At 36.2% G+C, this 20432-nt stretch overlaps 1 protein-coding gene across 2 annotated transcripts in view; it reads left to right on the top strand.

Moving 5' to 3' along the window:
• Positions 1–176: 176 nt before the first annotated feature.
• Positions 177–20432, top strand: part of Su(tpl) (Suppressor of Triplolethal) — a 27785-nt gene continuing 7529 nt past the window's right edge. Inside the window, exons 1-5 of one of the 2 annotated variants that reach the window (XM_064125782.1) lie at positions 177–1110; positions 7430–7477; positions 19051–19292; positions 19401–19789; positions 20168–20374. In XM_064125782.1, coding sequence (XP_063981852.1) covers positions 979–1110; positions 7430–7477; positions 19051–19292; positions 19401–19789; positions 20168–20374 — 1018 coding nt within the window. In that variant the 5' untranslated portion in view covers positions 177–978. Of the gene's footprint in view, positions 1111–7429; positions 7478–15749; positions 15930–19050; positions 19293–19400; positions 19790–20167; positions 20375–20432 lie in introns of those variants that run through there. The other variant, XM_064125783.1, reaches the window with a different exon arrangement.

Below are 20432 nucleotides of genomic sequence, written 5' to 3'. Positions count from 1 at the left end.
AAAATGATGGGAGAAGGTTCCTCACAGCAGCAAAATTAAGTTAATAATTTTAATAATACTGGTGTCCATAGGATAAGTTCCTCATTTATTTTTTTGTAAAATGGAGAGAATTTATGGATAAGAGGAATTGAAAGATAGACAGTTACACTCAACATCCCAGATGTCCTCCCAATCATTCCTTTCTTATATTCTCCAATCATTCTTCTCCTATATCACACTATATTAAAATTTGTATTATTCCTACCACCCATTCGAATACTACGGTAAGTCGTCTACTTATTGGCGGGCAGCTCTGGCGTTGCGTGACCCCGCCCACCAGGTGGCCGTTCGAAAGTGTGTAGTTGTGTAGTGCTCTTACGTACACGACACAGCAGACCTGGCTCTGTGTTCTGAACATCTCATTTGAAACAGTGAAGAGCCGTAAAGAAACCTAAAAATAATTATCCATCCTTCATCCAGAAATGGAGAAATAAGTTCATTAAAACGTCATGAATATGTAATCAGTGGGAAGACATTTTTTTATGGTGGACCAGAGGGAAAATATTGTAGATCAAAGTCGTCTGGAGGAGATCTGCCAGCAGGTGAAGTACGACAGGGGGGTAGGAGTGGTTTAAAGACGAAGGAAAGTGCAGGAAATTATCACCATAACGTATACAATCAGTCGGAAAAAGTAAAGTGTTTTGAGAATCAGTGAATCGAAAAGGAGATTAATCTTTGAATCTTGTGAGACGTGTTGCGAAAAAAAAAACGGTTTCTCAGGTTTCCATCGTCACCCATTGGTAACTACAGTCGTTACATTAACCTCATCGCTGTTCAAACATCATTAATTCATCGATAATCTTGTTATTCGGCGATCGTGAATGGATTCAACGAGAATAAGTGATTGATATAAACGAGGAAAAGAAGAAAAAAAACCCTAGTGTTGAATTGACTAGCCGACGTCAGCTGGTCTTTCGGCGTGAGAGAATCAAGATAGAAATGGCGGCGCTGGTGGCAGGTGTCCAGTATGGTTTGTCATCGCACAACAATTTTCACGAGAATAAGTCCCTTATATTCGTCAAATTAACCGATTCCGCCCAACGAGCTATCGAGGACTTTCTCAAAAATCGGGTGAGTTATTTTTTACAGTATTTTATTGTGGTACATAATAATTCGCTAGTGATACTTTAAATGTCATTCAATGGCACGATTTGTGGTCTCACAACGAGTTCTATTGTATCAGTGTCATAACGCATGTATTGATCATTCATGCGTGTGTCAAAAGACTTATTGACCATATTTCGATTGAGTTTCCGGAGAAATTTGATAGTATCGCAGTACAGCCATTACCGAGATATTTAAGGGAAATGGAGGAGTGACAATCATCGTGCATTACTATTTCCGTCCGTTTTGTCTTCACCAATTCTCGATTGGTTAACAATTTCTTGAAAGAATAGTCATTCACCGATTTGTGAATATTTCGACTATTTTTAGATTATCCACGAACTGAGAAATTCGAGTAATTATCGAAAGGGTCGAATGATGAATTATGTAATATTCTGACATCCATTCACATTTTTACTTTTTACCAAGCAACCATCATAATTTACGATTAAAAATATCATAACATTATTCGAGAGTAATAACATATGTGTGACTTGGGAGGTAGTAGTTAGCAATCTTTTTCGCTCTTCTTTTGTCGTTCATCATTTTTTTTTTCTTGGACTCGTATTTTAATGCTATCCACACCACCACTCGATAAGCTGTTTGCTTCTTGTAGGGAAAGTGAAAGGACATGTGAATGAAATTCATACATATGCTAGGCAGCACGAGATGATTCTTGCTCTGAAAATCAGATTTTCGTGGATTTCAATGCTGAATATCATGGTGGAAGTTATGAGGTTATATTTTCAGTGGTTGAGACAAGCTCCCCAGGAAATCCGACGAGTTGATATCGTTGATTTTTCGTTCCATATGTTACAGATTTTTGGGACAAATAATGAAGAAATGGGGAGGGGAAGCTGACAGCCAGTGGGGGTAGTATATTGCGAAGAGGTTTTCATTGTTCAGGGAATAATTATTCACCTTATTCTGCATTTAAAGGCCACATTGTGGGCATTCTTGACTCTTCAGGTGAATTGTATTTTTTCAACTGTTGGGACTAGAGCTGTTTTAGTCATTATTCAAGAAATTTTATTATTCACTTTGATGCTTTTTTTGAACGAAACAGATCATTTGTTGTCGCTCAAAGATTGTTTACGATCTTGTCCCTGGCAAATATCGTTGATATAAGTCAATAAGCGCGTACGTAACACGAACAGTAACGGTCGAGGTTATATCCAAATTAATTTTCTTATTATATTTCCTTGTTTATTTTCTTACACAGATATTGTTTTTGTTTGTCTCTTGCTTCACTCAGGAAAATGTGAAATTATTTTAGGGAAATTTTCTGTTGAACGTCCGTTATTTAGGTTATTGAGGCTTAATGCGATGGATTTGAGGATAATCTTTAACTACCTCTTTTAGGGAGAAACTATTCAGCGTCTGCACATCATTCATATGGCCAATTCTTTATGAATTTTCATGGTTATTAACTATAGAAGGGAATGGGAGAGGCGCATATCGTTGGATGATAATTTTGATAACTGAAAAGACATCGAAGTTGTATAAACATAACCCCAAATTGGAAGATTAAAGTCCTATATCAATTCTAGACAGATGTTAATATAAAACGAATTTTTTTCGGTCAACTGTGTGATCAGTCAGCAGTCTATTGATATTAGTAATTAATTGAGAAACGTCGGTATAACACAGAATTTTATGAGAAAATGAAGGTTCTGAGGTTGGGGTTGGGGAGAAGGTTATGTTAGGGAAAAAAATCTTTAAAAAAGGGAAGAAATCAGGAAAGTTATTTCACTGGGGAGCTTATGTGATAAATAGGATATATTTTTGGGGGTCTTCTGGTTGGATAGACAGGCCAATACCAGTAAATGGATGGGTGGATGGATTAAACTCAATCCATGCTTCTGCATGGTCAGGAAGGAGTAAATGTTGCCCTCTGGCTGTTTTTCACATTGTTCTATCAATATTGTGTGACATTAGGCTATGGATCTGGTTGGCTGGGAGGAAAACCATCTGAAAAATAAATAATTCATACTCGACTAAAGACTTTATCTACTCGACTTCCATTCCAGCATAAAGCTTGCATCAAGAGAAACATATCTCAATGGAGATAATTTTTTCTATCCGTGTAGAGAGAAACGATTTTCTGGTCGAGGAAAAATCTTCAGTTTCACTGCCTTCAAAAGCCCATATTTTTATATCACGTACATTTGACAGCAGTTGATAATTTGATTGATTGCACAGGTGTTTATCTATTATCTCTACAGCGCTTCTATGCCTGATGTCTGTTGGATTTTTTGCGTAGCGTACATTTGTTTAAATCAAGCACTTCATTAACATCAGACTTAAATATATTTAGCCCAAGAAAAATCGTGGGCTCATTATTTTTTAATTTACTGTTTTTCGAAAATTTCTGCTTCACTTTCTCGCTAAATGTGCTTATCTATTATACTTAAAAACACTGTCAATAATGTGAGAAAATATTGAGCTACATCCCACGTTTATTACAAATAAACGTTTCTCATAAATATTGATTTAGAAAACACATTCAGTACAGATTGTACCCAGAGTTCTAATACATTATAATGTTTATAATAGACCCCAGTTATTAAAAACGAAATTCGCTGTGAATGAAGTGTATTAATTTCAGAGCCAAATTATCAATGGACTGACATTTGACACTACTACAGTATCAACGTGCCCAGATTAATCCACAAAGTTTAAAGTTGAAAATAAAAATCCATCCAAACTCCCAAAAAGTCGATTTTACGTTTGAAATTTTTAATTTGCTACCCTGGAGGCATTGACACTGATTTTTTTTTATTGTACCTCTTATCTTAACACGTATCTTCTAATCTTTAAAAAAAACTACTTTGCGAATGGGTCTACATACTTATGCTTTCGAATATTTTCGCGGTTGTTGACTTTATTGTCACTCGAATTTGTTTTTATGATGTGAATTTCGAGGATAAATGCCAATTGTGTTTGAATCACATCACCGCAATACTGTGACTGTGTATTCATTTCTCGAATGCAAATCGGGAAGTGCAAGTAATAAAATAAACAATAAACAACCCAGAGTACGAAATAAAGCAGAGTTCGGATTCTAACAGGTAGTGGAAGCATTAATCATCCTGTGTTTGCTTGGCTCAACGTTAATAATTTGCAATTTTAATATAATCATTTCCTTAAGGTCAGCACAAACCCGTTTACTCGACAAAAGTGAAGTCCCTGTGAGCGGTATTTTGTCCATTGGCAGGGATCCTGAAGACTTATGATGGATTTCCCCCCGATGGTATTAACTTGGCAGTAAAGGTTCTGCAGGATTTCGGTTAATGATACAATTAGGGTTTCAGCTTAACGTAAATTCCAACGATTAAGGGATTAAGAACATATTTTTATTTCTAAATTTTTATGGTCTCCATAAAATATTCCTCAATGTTGAAACCCTATTTCTAAGCCTCATATCTCATCGTTGTGACATTCAATTTTAATCCTCGTCTCCGCTGAGTTTAGGCCCCGAATGTGTTTAATGGTCGTTATTCCTTCATATCTGGCGCCTTCTGAAGACTTAGGTTGAGACAATGATGAGCCATCGACGCCTATCTGGACAAGCCAAGACCCTCTGCAAGTCAAACTTTTGCTCAGATATCTACGGATATCCGGTCCGCTTTTCTATTAACCCTGGAAATGATTTACTAGTGAGTCTGATTACATCTTCTACCCCAAGGGCATTTAATGGTTAAATCCCAAAGTCCTTCAGTACCGGCTCATTTGGCATCGACATGTGTGTCCTCGTCTCTATTATATGACCCTTCTGGTCTGACCCATTTCACCCCCTGAATTTTTATTGGGGAGAAAATGATTAGGTGACGAACTATTTGTGGAACTAGTTATTGATCATTCAATGAGAACAGTAAATTTTATTAGTATTATAATAAATTGCAAAAATCACTTCGATCATGTTGAAGTGAAATATAAATTAGCATCTGGAGTCAAATTCAAGATAAATTGCGAAGTCATCTTTACTATTTTTAGGTCTATATTTTATAATCGAAGCTGCAATGTAAATTACAGTTAATGTCACCGTAAATTACGATTGCATAAACGTAAGCTACGATTTCTTAAGCGTAAACTAAGTTTTTTTTTTGTGGCGTCAAGTATGTTTAGTGAAACGTAAAAGACGCTTTTTGTAAATTACACTTAGCAACAGGTAATTTACCTGCAGATTCTTCTATATTCAGAGAAAATTTTGTAGTCATAGAAAAATTACCGCTTGACTCTTATTCGGAGATATTACGGGAAAACTGATCCTCTATTCATTTTAGCAATTTAATTCAATTAATGTTAATCTTAACTAAATTTTATTAAATCAATTTCGGGACGAGTTTTTAATTGTTGTGTTTCTATCTTTGGTAAGCTTATTGTAGTGTTATCATCATTAGCTCATGCTCAGACATACGATAACAGCACAATCAAAACATGAATCGATCCGTACTATAATATTTCTTCTAAGGCATTGGCATTTTTTTTGGACCAAAAATTTTCTGAAATCCTTCAGTAAAATTCTGTTTTTTTCTTCTGAGGATAATCAACCCTACGACCGCATCTATACAGAAGGGTCAATTAAATTCTTCGAAAAAGCTATATGCTTTAATATTCTGATTTCCTTCATGCTCTTCAGCTTGACATGGGCATTTAATTTTTTCCCACAAATGATTTATATCATTTTTCTTGAAACAATATCTCTATCTTGTTTCGAAGACTTGATATATAAGTATTCAGCGTTACGTAAATATGTCAGATGAGGTCACAGCGACAAACCAATTGTTGAACTAATAAACGGAGTTCATTGCAGGAAGGAGCTTTGAAATATTGAAAATTCCTTGAAACCAAATTTTTAGTTGATGGCTTTAAATTATTTTAAAGATAGGCCGATATAATTTACAGTTCGGAGCAGGATACCACGGATATAAGACAATATTATCCAAATATATCGAATGGCAAAAGTACTAGTATCTGACAGTGCGAATGAAATATATATAACTATGTATATTTGGCAACCACAAAGATGTCCTTGTTAGGCTCCCAAGCGTGAAACTTTAAAACGATTGCTTATCGTACAAATGATTTGATCACTCAACGACACAGAACCAAGTTTTATTATTTTAACACAGAGGAAATATAAATAAACGAAACAGAAATCGTTTTTTCAACTTGCGTCACAAATATTATAAATTATTTTACAATTTTGCAAGACGAGTAAACGTATTTACGAAATATGTGGCATTAGAATAATGACTAGATTATCAGAACTTTTGACACCATTTCCAGCTTTCGAAATGTCAAAAATTGACGTGATTGTCAAAGTAAGGTCTTTAATATAGTAGACATTAAAAAATCTTTTTCTTCTCAATTTCTATGGAAAAATTAGAATGCTGTTCTTCATAGAATTTAATATATTGCGGACTGCGACTTGATCTCCAATGAACTATCGATTGGAATTCGATAGAAAAATCATTGAAGAGTGAAGGGGGTTGCAGTGAGTATGGGTAGACAGAGTGTACAGAAATTGGAGTTTGCTGTGTTGAGAGAAAGTGAACCAGTTGGCGGCGTTGCCGAATTCGTTGGCAACTTATAACATGTATATATAAAATACACAAACTGGCAACCTCGTTCATGCTGATCATTTTTTTCGTGACGTTGCAACTGGTTGGGAAGTCGAAATTATGTTTTCCAAATGTTTATTCAAATCTGCCTCAGTTGATAGCCTTGATTCTTGGTTATGCCTGTGAGACGTCCTTTTACATTGTTCAAATATATACTAAATTGTCAAAAAAATGGACTTGAATGTTTCTCCCATTAACGTATACAAAATAACGTCACCTGACTCACTTGGGTAAGACAATATCAGGACTAGGATTTCTAGGTTTAAACAATGAGCAAAAATACAGTCTTGATATGCTGGTCAGCTTTCAATTTTTTATGGTGTTGCATCAACACCATTTATGTAACAAACAAACGCTGTAAATTCCTTAGATGGGTCAATCATTTTCTTTATTTTGGTAAGTGATCTTGAGAATTGTGCTACATTTTCATCTTCAAATTTCATTTTTGTATCAGCTCTTGCGTCATTTTATTGAAGCATTCGAGAAGAATCCCAGGAAATTTGTACTTTTTGTTCATGTGTGACAAGATTATCGCTATTGTTCACAAACTCTGTCTTATCTTCAACATTCCTCAATTATTTCAATCCAATTGGTAAGACGACGACGCATGACGTTGATTGTTCTTCAATTTTTATAATTCTTTCTTCTTTTTGTTTCAGAACAAAACCAGTCAGAATCCTACGATACAATTCTCAGGAAACGAGGGGGTAAGTAACATGAATCTTAGCCTATGGTCAAATGCCAATTTAGTTTTATTTTGGAAAATTTATTCCCTCAGAAGGGGACAACAACGAAATTTTTAATTGACTTTGCGGTGCGAAAATTTTACAATTCACTTCCCTAATTTATAATATTTCAAAATTTGTCTTTCGTTAATTGGAGTCAGACGATCGGAAAAAGTGAGAGTTCCTTCATGACGACCATCAGACTTTTATTGTACGGATACGATCTTCGAAAGCATGCGTCCAACACCCGGAGCTGTTATCCATCTCTCTCAGTTTCTCGGGACTCCCGTTTACAACTCCTTTATCATCGGCTCGCTCTCCTCGATTCGACTGTCTGTCTCTATCCCCCTGCCCCTCTCTCTCTCCTGCACTTCTCTCTTTTTGCCACCTGATGGTGAAGGCGATCGAGGTCGCCTGACAAGGTTACACCATTTTCACCATGTTCCTATAGAGTTTTTTTTCCACTGCATATACGCAGAGTTGTACCAGGTTATAATACCGCTTGTCCTCAATCTTTCCGAAATGTCATGTAATTTATACACATCTGGAAATTCCAATTTTGAAAATTTTCTCATGATAATACGAGAATTCTTGAATTAACTGTAGATTGAGTACACCTGATGAGGTAAACGCTCCATCGTCTTGTTATTCTTGACATGCCATTGACTCGCTAATGAGCCAAATTAAAAAAACATTTTACTTTTTCTAATGAAGTGTTGAAAAATTTATAGTAGCTTTAAAACAAGCTAATTAGAAAAATTCGTGTAGGAAAAAAAATGATTTGAAAAAGTGCTTGAAAAATCATGATTCGGGGCCAAAGTCTGGCATCTGTCGATAATCGCATATGGATAAGATTCAGAGAATCGAACAGTTTAGTAGGGTCATATCGATGTGACGGTAAAAATCGAATGGCATGTGCATAAGAAGGTCATGAGGTCAGACGGGATCGTATGTGTGGGCTCAACTAAAAAATTCAAATTTCACTTTCATCGATCATTTCTAATTAATTCTGAAATCACTTGATTTCTTTAGGACATGATTTCCAAAGGTCAAAAGAAATGACTGTCGAAAAATAAACGTGAAACTCGAGGAATTTTCGCCAGTGGAAATATTTAATTGTGAAACTTGAATAATCATGTTCAGAAATATTTTATTAGTGCCCCAGAGGTTGTAGATTTAAAAAAAAATTTATGCAGTCGCAGGTTCGCATGAGGTTAATCTTCTGCTGGCAAATCTTTCCCAAGTTTCAGCTTCATTACCGGAAATGGAAATCACCTCATCACCAGTGATTTCTGGTGATTTCTTCCTTGATTTCCAGTCGAGTGGTCCAGTGATTTCTCGAATGGCTAGCCTCTCGAAACATTGCGACAAGTCAAATGGTTTTTCTCGTGGCGTATCAGTAGTTTGACCGGAGAATCATCAAACTTGATTTCCAAATGACTACGTCTGGCCTTTAATTATTCCTCGCTCCATTTTTTGAGTTATGGATTATCTTGGCATCAACCAAATACTCTTGAATTTTTCTTCGATCTTCAGAGACTCACTTTACATTTGTGAAATGAGGACAACAGTCGAACATGTCTCAGTCGACGGTAGGCCAGATAACATGACGGTGATGAGACAAACCTGTTTCATTGGGTTGTTTATACGTGATTGTGTTTTTGTGTCCGTTTTGAACGTTTACTCGACTTCACATTGGAACTAACCGAATCCCAGCGTTCACATTGTTGCCTTTCACTCCTGCTCAGTCTCACAGAATCTATTTTATGGTTCTGTATATTTTTTAAATTATTGAAAACCACGAATTCGTTATTTTTAACTTCTTGGGTACGATATTTTTTTTAGAATCTGCCTCATGTGTTCAGAAAAACTGAGATAGAACTTCTCCAATAATGAACTTGCTGGAGCTCAGTTATTCATGAATTCCGTCTGCTTTATGCTGCCTAACTCCTACGTAGCAGCAAAGATTCTGCAAAAAATCTGGAATAATGAATTTGATTGACGGTCATTTTGCACGAGTTTAAGGATCCGAAGTGACAAATTACCAAAATCCACGACGATTTTCCATCTGAATAATACGACGAATATTTAAAGTCTTGAAGGAAGTTTCTGCAGGACTCTCAGTTTTTTATATAACAAACGATTCATTGACCTTTAGCAACTTGCATACTTCTTCCATTTATCGTATGAAATGTCTCAATAGAACATGTTTACCGTTTACTGATATTTACTGCACGTACAAGGAAGTGGAGGCCGAAGTATTTCCGGTCTCATTTGCGATCAGTAACACGAACGACCTTGCTAGAATTATTCCTGACAGAGATTGGTAAAAATTCAAGGAAGAAGGAGACCGAGTCCTCTCTTTGCTCACCAGGAATTTTCTTTCCAATATCATCATTATCGTTACATCCGAAACTTTCTTGTTACGCAAGGAGTGGAATTTCTAAACTTGAGGAGTTCTTGTGCACCAGAGTATGAAACCGTTCTTCTTGTTCACTTGAGCCACGTCGCAGAGGTTTATTGATTCATTATCGGGAATTCGTCCGGAGGCATTGACACAGAATCGAACAAACTATATTTTCAGTCATTTGAAAACATTAGATGATTTTCAAAGACATGACAGCAAGGGTATTCGATTAGGTTGAAGACAGGAATATTATTTTTTCTATTCATGTCACATAATGCAATATGAAACACTAATGAGTATAAACGGTTTTATTATGGTGTGTATGTATTAGTAATTTCCAAAATATTTATTCACTTGAGAGCTAGTGACACTTCCGTTGAATAGTGCAAACCACTTTTATGCGAAAATACATGATGGAACTTCCATTCACTCTATTAAAGCAGATTACCAACGTGACAATCGTAATTAGCGCCGTGAAAGTTATGTCATTTAGGAAAACGTGAGATCTAATCATCATGTTTTAACATAACTAAGTATTTATTGTGTAAATTGAATAGTAGCGCATTGCTGATTGTCGGGAATAATGACTGCGGTAATTTTTAATTTGGACAGTGGATAATTCTGATAAACCGACTGCCACGCGCTTGACAACAATTCGAAATTTGGTCTTTTGACATTGAAGAGGGAATCAGATACAGCGGGAATTTTTTTTTTAATTTCAAGTCGGGAAGGTTGATGTCTTTAACAACCACGAGGTTGTTCCAGCATAATTTTTTACTGCTACATCCATTAATTTCTTGAATATTTAAGTTATTTTAAACTTCCTGGCCTGTGTGGCGCTGCTAAACGTGGAATATGCCATGTTAAAAGTAGTGGAAAATTTGACAAGAGTACGTCTTCACCGATGTCAAGCGACACATGACTTAAAAATGCTCAAGAGCAAACTGTTTGGCATTACAACAATCAGCCAAGATTTTCTTTCGCCTGTCATAAAGATGAGGATTGATGTGATCTTGATGTGAGTCAATTATTCTCAAAAAAACTTATCTTAGTGTACATCTGCAATTTTCTATGATTCACCTATCGGTGGGAAGTCCCTGCATGACATGATAAATTCCAAGATACAGTTTCATAGAATAAGACCGTGATAAATTTCAATTGTCCCCTCGAATTTGTTTTTTCAAATTTTCTTGTCTATCAGTGAGCGAATGTTACAAATGAAAGTTAATCAATCTCAATACACCTCTAAAACTTTCTCCAGGGATTCATGCTCTGACTTTCGTAAATTGATTACGTAAAGTTATTACGAGTGTTTTTGAGCTATGAGGGAAATTTTAATCGTTTCAATATTTAAATTTTTCTAATAAAATTACTTTTGAGGTGAAGTTGCGTATGTTCCGAGTGAAAAACTTAAACTTCGCTGTCATAAAAGCTGAGAACGATTATGTCGATAGATAATTTGAAGAAATGAATTATTCTCAGATGTAGGTAATGCTTCTCGAAAACCGGAGTTGTGTATATTTTATTCTATTGGTAATTGCATAATTAGCCACGTAACGTTTTAGATAAATTTATAAAAACGAAATATGTTTCATGGGAATACATACTACAATGAGTATGACAAAGAGATAAAAATGGCCTCGTTTCAGTCGAACATGAGGTGAAGTAACTTCCTTTCACTGTGATTCGTGCATAGCAAGTACAGTGGACGGGTTTGGTTTTTACCTCGAGGTTTCAAATTTAGGTAGGAGAGAAAATGAATAATACCATTGGAGCGAATGAATTGCTATCCGATAAGAGAACAGGGTTGGGGAGAATTAGACAAAACATACATTCACATTAATTGGCGCATCGGGTTTATCAAACATTCACCATGAAACATGACATTATTGGTACTGTCCCCTATCAATTGCGTGGCTTATCGTCTATCTTTTCACTCAGCAGAACCGAATTATGGAGTTGTAATTTTTAAAGTTAATTATAATTTGGTATGAAAGAAAGAACTTCGAGATTGTTGCAAGGTGGCATTTAATTGAATTGTTAATTGGGTTAATTCACATCCGGATCACAGATGAAGGCAGTCGTTCACAAATTTCGATGTCATAAATTTCATACTTATCCTGAAGAGAAATTAATCTTTCTAAAAAAACATTTTTCTGATTGTGAAAGTAGAATTGTTTGCTGGACATTCCGTTACGTTGCAAAAAATAGAATTTTTCTATTCCGATGGTGGATACATATAACTTGATTCCAAGAACGATTTTATTGGATCCAAACAACTGTAACTGAAAAATAAATAATTTATATTTACCGTGAAATTTTATTCATTTGCAATCGGTTTGAATATCTAACGGTTGTGTCTGGCAAAAGATATTTCAAAAGAAATAATTTTTTTTCCAGTCCATAGCATCGTAAACTAACGAATATTATTATTCATCAATGACTCAATGAAATTGGACATATTTTGCTCGACCTTGGCGAATTCCATTACACCATCGCAATGAGATGATCAATTTTAGTGAAAAAAATCGTAATTGTAGAATTTATTGGGAATGGGGCATGTGAAAGTATTGGTGTACGTGGAGAATTCCCGTAACTCATGCTAATTTTACCATCAATTTGATTTTTTTTTATTTTTTCCATCTTTATTAGCGGTTGCCCGTTTTCTCGAATAGCAGAGACGGTAGTGTATCAATGGTATGTAGGCTGTGCCACATCCCTGCCTCGAAACCGTTACCCGATTCTACTCGCACTCCGTTGAATGGACATTTATCATTGATGATGATTTTTCGTAATTGTGCTATGTCAATTTCTCCATGATTCTGAGTTTTTTCATCTCGGTATTATGAGCAGGATGGAATAACTTCTTGATCAACTTCGACATGTCACCCAGTCAAGACCAGGCGACGCATCTCGATTTTCACCCGGAGAAAAAAAATTATAAATAACTGAATAAATAATAAATTCCATCACTGACTGACGGCTCAATCACAAAATTCTAATGTTTTCGAGTGAGAGAAGATTCACCCTAAAATGTTAGGTACTAATTGTTAAATGGCAAATAACTAATGGCCAACAAATCGTGGTAACAGTTAAGAGGCCTCGTTAACAGCAATTACATTTTTCTATTAGCGTAATTCCGAGAATCAGAAATTCACTGCAGGAAAGTAAAGATCACTTCATGAGAGGTTTTGCGGAGCCGAATGAATCATCAGCTGACCCTCATTCACCAGAAAATTAATGCTGATAGCAATGATGGTATTTTCTACGACTGGGAAAGTTAAAAAACTCTTTCGCAAATTTTTTCTAATTTTTTTTTCTGCAATCTCATGTGTGCCAGAATATTTTTTTCTACCTAATGACGAAATATGGTATTTCTGTTGCATAAGAAATAATAATGCAGGCGAAGAACTTAATTGGGAATATTTTTTCGGCATTCGAGGGATCGTTCATGTATCAATCTATGCTCAACCAGCCCTACACAGTGAATTCCGTCTGCCTTGAATAAATTGACCTTTTGACGTCAAACCAGAGCTCTCCAGCTGGGCTTCTAAATATTCTTTAGGGCTTCAGAAACCTCGAAGAATATTATTCTAGGAGTGAGCAAGTAGCATTCCATTCTTTCTTCGGAGTAAGGGGTTCATTTTTATCAATTTAATCTGGCCTTTATTGCGGGTGTTATTTATTTTCTTATTACAACAAATCCCATCGCCAGTGAGCTTCCGAATCGATTCGTCGCAATACCTCTGTCCTTGTGACAGCCATGCAACCGTAACCACATGCTACAGGGTGTCTATAAGAAGATATTCAACCTTTTAATGAAAAATCGATTTATACTAAAGGTTAAATATCTCCCAAACAGCTTGACCGATGGCGCTCATCCAAAATAACAACCTTCAATATTATAAGATCTGTCATCATACAAAAATTTCCACTTACTAAGAATAAAACAAAATTTAACGAAAAAATCGCAGTATCTTTATTGCGACGTGTACTAAAAAATTGAAATCAGAGCTTTAGTTACTGAGACAGTGAGGAAAATTGAAACACGGTATCGTACACCTATAATTTATGGACAAAATTGAGCTTAATATTTATTTAATAGGAGGAACAAACTGATTGCCTGATGAGTAAGCGAATTTGGGAGAATTTAGTGGTACGATTTAAAATATAATAATCATCGAAAGGATCTTTTTGACACATTCACGAAGTTAATTATGAGAGAAAAATTATTTGAAACTGAAATAACAACCAACAGTTGAATATAATACAAACTGCTAATTTCTCGATGAGTCATTAATTTTTTACTTCATTAATAATCGATTTATTTAATGTCAAATGACCTAAATTCACAGCATCGACGTCTTTGAACTATTGTAAATATTTTTTAATGATACGAAAATTTGTCCATTCGTTCATTTGTTTTTGCACTGGGTCCGCTGATAAAATGATATTAGAAAAATATTTTTTTTTTTTAATTTAGTATTCAAATACTCAAGGACGTCATAAAGGTGGACTTCGATGTCATTTCGCCCAAAGCCCGATGAAATTAAGCAATAAACTGTTTATACTTTCATGAACTGTTGGCGTTTGAAGGTCTTATCTGAGAATTCGGTGCCATGGTAACCACGTTCTTCCTCCGTAGAACTCGCGCAAACAATCTAGATAACCAAAAATGTTGATAAAGGTACCACAATGTAGTATGGAATCTAGGTTGACAATGCTAACACATAAGTGATGGTTGAATTCCTCGCTTTTTCACGTCACCAGTGTATTCATGCGTCGGTAACTGTCTAAATATAATCCGCGTAACGTCTTCGTAGACCATTTTCTCGGCTGAGCTTTTATTCTCCGATCCTACCTCCTTTAATGTGGCGTTTCTTCTTAGAACTTGACAGGTTTAAAAAATGATAGAAATCATGACAAATCATTTTAAAAAATCCACATGAGATTTTCTTTTCATTTTCATATTTTCTGATGATCTATCTGTAATAAAAAATGGAGAAGGCCGAGTGTCTATTGGTCTCCCCTGATGGCGCGACCCTCATTCATAACCACACGTACCCATCATCCTAATTATAGTCTAATCACTCGAGAAATTTTTTATGTTGAATTTTTCATATGAAAAATTTTCATATTTTGTGAGAAATCATAGTCAAAGCTGTCGGAGTCTTCAAAGTAATTTTCTCATCACATCCACCGATTCCCTATCTCTCGTCTTTTTACATCAGGAGACACAAATAACTCCCTTCATAGAACTTTCCTCCTTCTAAATTTTCCTCCTTCCATCAAGTGTCAGCATGAATCCACTCAAACTCCATTATTTTCCCCAGGAGTTTGTCGAGTCCCCCTCTGTCATTTTCCCCTATCTCGTGATAATTGAGACGCATGCGCGTGAATTTCATTCGTCCGATCAAATTCGATATACCGACACTTCACCGTTTCAAACGAATCGGGAAGGGGTAAGAATGTCCCACTATCTCGTCACGTGATTTCTAGCGATCAAACGGGTATATAAGTCCGCTGTTCCGAGCAATCATCAGCCACTCGATCTCAATTGGCTCCAACGTTCTCCCGATACATTTCCCTGCTTATCCTACGAAGAAGATAAACGAAAAGACGAGGGGCTCGTCAGAACAGCCCCCAAAAGTACTGAACTGCCTTAGAAAAAATTACATTCTGCAGAAGTCAGATCAAAAACAAAAAAACCGTTCGCCAAATCCGAATATTTTGACACGAAATCAAAAAGGAGGAAATTTTAAACAGAATTTGAAACAGGAAATTTCAAAAAAGGTCTGAATTTTTGCTGATGTACGTCAGGAAGGGAGGGGGGCTCAGTTAAATAACTGAAGGGGGTGCGAGGATAAATAAATTTTAGTTGAAAAAATCAGAATCAATACGACTGAGATTATTGAGTAGCGAATTTCTCTAACTTCAGACGACATTGAAAAAGTAAAAGGACTGAACATTCACTCGACTTGATTCGATGAGTCGGAGGGGGTGCGGGATGGGAGACGAGGTCTCAAGGTAATTCTACGATTGATGAGATACCATTTAACGAGGCATAATTTTATTTTTCCTTCGTCAATTAAATGGCCGCGAAATGCATATACGCGAGAAATCAATTCTTGCGTGCGATTAAACTGTGAAAAATAATTAGATTTGATTTCTTGGCTCGTCAGTGACCTTAGGTGGGAACGAAGAATTCCGGGTCTTTTTTTTTAATCGAATATTTCTTCCCTTTTTTCACACCTGCGTCTAAATTTAAAATGTATGATTGTTTTTCGCTCTTCTCGATGTTGCGTTATAAAAGATGTTATGTAATTGTACTGCGTATGTGACGGGTGGGACAAGTGTTGGGGAGGGAATGGGTGGGGAAGAGAATCAGAGAAATGATGGTGCGCATGCTCGGGGTTGTTATTGTCGTATTCCTTGTCGGTTGTCTGTTTTTTTGGTGATGGAAAATTTTGAAATATGGCAGGCTTTATGTCGTATTTGTAATCATTCATATTCTTCGAATGAAGCGCGCCCTATAATCGACACACAGTAAAATAGAATCTCTTTATTTCAAACGTCTTTCGCAGACAATAAAAGTCATCATGAAATTAAAATTTATGAATATCCGACGAAAATTAATTCATGAAATTCAGACAAATTTTTATTTCATTCTGACTTTTTAATGTTTAACGAATTTCTATACGATTTGATTGAAGATAGGCACCGAACATGTTCCGCAAATTCCTACAGAAATTGAAGAAAAAAATCTGGAATCTTTTCTTTGTGAAAATGTTTAACGGTCGAGGAAAATTTACGGAATTACTTGTGCCCACAGCGATGAGTCATCAGGCGACTGGTTAAATTCTAAGGAACAAGTTTTAGAATTTGCGTGGGAAATCCCGCAATTCCCTACCGTCTCGCATATTTTGTACTGAACTTCATTTCACCCGCGAATTACGTTTCGAAGCGCAATTTTGAATTCTTTTCTGACGATTTTTCTTCAGCTTTTCTCTCCGTACAAACGAGTCCTGTCGAAGAAATCACTGATAGACAGTTCATGATCATGTTTACTTGAACATTAACAAGCAAATGTGATAATTTATTCAATAGTTTATTATACAAAATTCTCTTGACAACTTCGATTTTTCTTCTGAGCTTAAAGGAACGCGTTTTAAAATATCGCCGCTATATTTGAACTCACCCTATCAAAGTTATGCGCTCATCTTATCAATGTTTATTCGTGCAACGGGTCAGAAAATATAAACATCGATCGCCTTTGTGAGTGCAATGGTCAGCGATGGAATTGACTGAAGAACGCCAGTAAATGATCATTCTAAAGAACTTAATTTTTACTTACGCTCTATCACGCTATTTCACAAAAGTCAGATTATATAACTCAGGAGTTTCAATTTCTACATTTTGCAATGATTGTGAGGGGTAGGGATGACATCTGATGCGTTGCTGTTTGCCAATTCAAGTGATAAGTGATTTTTAATCGATTCACTCTCGGGGATTCCAGGAAACTGTCAATTATCGATCCTTAATTTACGTATTGACAGTTCCTCTCGAATTGTGCAAATTTGTTTCAAATTCTCTTGATATTTTCGTCGAAATTTGTTACCCCTCTTTTATCTTGATGAAAAATTTAAGGAATGCAAGACATGGTCAATAGACAGTCGCCTTTTTCCGATTCACCCGACCCCATTAGGTCTCCAAATTTGGGCCGTAGTAGCGCATACTGAGACCACGCACAGCGCTACCGCAGTAGCAATTGGAATCGCCAACCTACTGACACACAATCTGTCTGTGTCATCACGAAATCGTGCTCAAGTAACGTTCCATATGAAATCCAGTGGAGTACCTTATAACCATTGAATTCTGAATGTTGGAATTTTTAGGAGAAAAAAATTCCAAACGATCTTTCTTTCGTCATGGTAATGCCGATGGCTGATGCACTGTTCACGTAACATCATTCCTCGGTCCATCCACGATGTTATGAAAAGAGCAGAAGGTGGAAAAGGTCGGGCATTTCATATTGAAGCCAAGATAATGCTGGAGATTATTGTTATGCAATAGGATCTTATGCGACGCCATTGTATTTTACAAGACATTATTTATTATGTTTTTTAAAGCAATTAGTCAAGAATTTCTGTCATCCAATTCCTATTTCCATTTCTCAGTAGAATCTTTCGACGATTACATCGATTGAAGTGGTCACTTTCCATATTAAATACTACGGGAAATAGTAATTAATTAAAAATATATGTGGGGCAAATTTAAATGTCCGCTAGTTGCATTCATTTTAGCGCATGTAAGGAATGAACCGGATATGTTCGCGTAGCGGTCTTTATCGCAATTCTTGTTCAGTTAGGCCGTGAGTTTGAGTCCCATTCACCTGGAACAATTGATCATCGCATTAGAGTGAAACTTAAGAAATTATGCGGATCCAAAAAGAATGTTCAATGGGGAGTGGGTATTTTCGTTTTCCATAAATTAAAAATTTTCAAGTATGTATTCTCATTATTATGAAAGAATCGCGTGATACAACCTCGCAGAATCTATGTCGAGGCCGATGTAACCTCTCGAGGACTAAGTTTAATTCGATCATTCATACACAGACAATACATTCTATTGTGATTCGATTTTTCCTACCGACTTTAATTATGACAATTAATTCTTTAGGTGTATCTGTCATTTACTATGAAAAATTGACTGGACAGACAGCGATCCATCAATTTCACAGATTTTGCGTTGCGTTTAAATCGACTTTTTGTACGTAACTGTTCCTAATGTTCCGTGACATTGTCTGCCATTACTTCCGACTGAAATCATTGTATCCCTCAAGTCCGAATTTTTCTATTTTTTGACTCAGGATAACTAATTTCGGCCTCGTGAGTTCAAATCCGCTATTTTTAGAGCATGTCCGGGTATATGTATGCGTGTGTGCATATGTGACCGATATTTTTTACAGTAACTGAAGAAATAATTCTAATGAATCCAATTGCGATTTGGAAAACTAAATTTTGATACTTTTTGGAGAGTATAACTTCTGGAGTATTTCAATTTTGATTGAATATTGCTCAGTTATGAAGAGAAGAGACTAGAAAATATGAGAAGAGAATAATAATTTTCAATTGATTTTGTGTTCCAGCAATTATCATTCCCATCTTCTCAGTCAAGCCATGGATCAGCGGGGTTTACGTTTACCCTATCGGGGAATCAAGATATGGAGGGTCCCCAGGGTAGTTTTGAGTGTGTACAGCAGGCTGGGCACAAATCCCTGCAGAATCTCGGGGCATTGCCATGCAAAATGCGAATACAGGCAAAAGACGATGTCTACGAGGCAACCAGACATCGTATGGCAGCCGTCGATCAGAATAACAAGACTAAATGGTGTGTATTGACTTATGATTAACTTAACTTCACATAAAAACCAAAAAAAATTGCGTTCATTATCATTTTTTATTGTTCATGTTGGGAATGATTTCAATGTGTCCACAGCACCAGGGTGATAAAGGCGAGTGGTCCTGGCATAGGGCGCAAAGTTAAAGTGAAAAATACAGGACGAACGATACCACCACCACCACCAGCAACTTCGAGACATCGCGAAACAACGAGCATTCCAAGTTCCATGAGTCAATCGTCGAGGCTCATGCCCTCATCCGCAATACCTCGATCTCATGCAACGACCCATCCATCATCGCAAGCAACTACCAATTCCAATTCCTCGCCCTCTTACAAGTCAATATCTAATAACAATCCTCTAGCGCGTCATCAACCTGAAAAAAAAAATAGTGAACTTTGTAGGAGGCCGTTGAGAGAACGACTCATCCACGTGCTTGCACTGAGACCGTACAAAAAGCCGGAGCTTTATGATCGTCTTAACCGAGGTACGTGAATAATAACGAATTATCAATTGAGATGATATTTGTAATGAAATGGAAAATCGATCTTCGACTATTAAAGTTGAAAAACACTTCACTGGAGAAAACATGTAGCCCAAGTGTATGGATATCTGCAATTAAAGAAGATATAATACTAAATTTGTAATAAGACAGAACAAAATGCAGCGGTAAAAACGTGGAGTATTTATACTCAACAATTTCAACGTAATCGTCAGCCAGTGCTATTAAAATTCTTATAAAATTATCTAGTGAAAGCGCAGGCGTTTCTATCGATTTTTTTATCTATGAAGAACGGAACTATTTCATTAATATCATGATTGAGGCAAATTTTTGGTCCTGTAAATTTTTTCTCCTGTCTTGCAGAGGGATTGAAGGATCGCGAGAGAAGCGCAATTACGAATATTCTAAAACAGATAACCAGTATGAAGGATAATGCCTATGTTCTGCAAAGGCATGTGTGGAATGACGTGCAGGAGGACTGGCCATTTTATACCGAGCAAGATAGAGCGACATTGAAGAGAAGAAAACCCCAAAATTTGACTCCACCAGGTTCTAGCGATTGTTCAAGTGGTGAGATAAACTTCTATTTAAAAAAAGCCAGCTATGGTATTGATATTTCAAATATATA

The sequence above is a fragment of the Diachasmimorpha longicaudata genome, chromosome 8 (genome assembly GCF_034640455.1).
Source record: "Diachasmimorpha longicaudata isolate KC_UGA_2023 chromosome 8, iyDiaLong2, whole genome shotgun sequence".
NCBI classification, from domain to species: Eukaryota; Metazoa; Arthropoda; class Insecta; order Hymenoptera; family Braconidae; genus Diachasmimorpha; species Diachasmimorpha longicaudata.
Note: the sequence above shows the minus strand (reverse complement) of the source record. Positions and strands in the feature narration are given on the sequence as shown.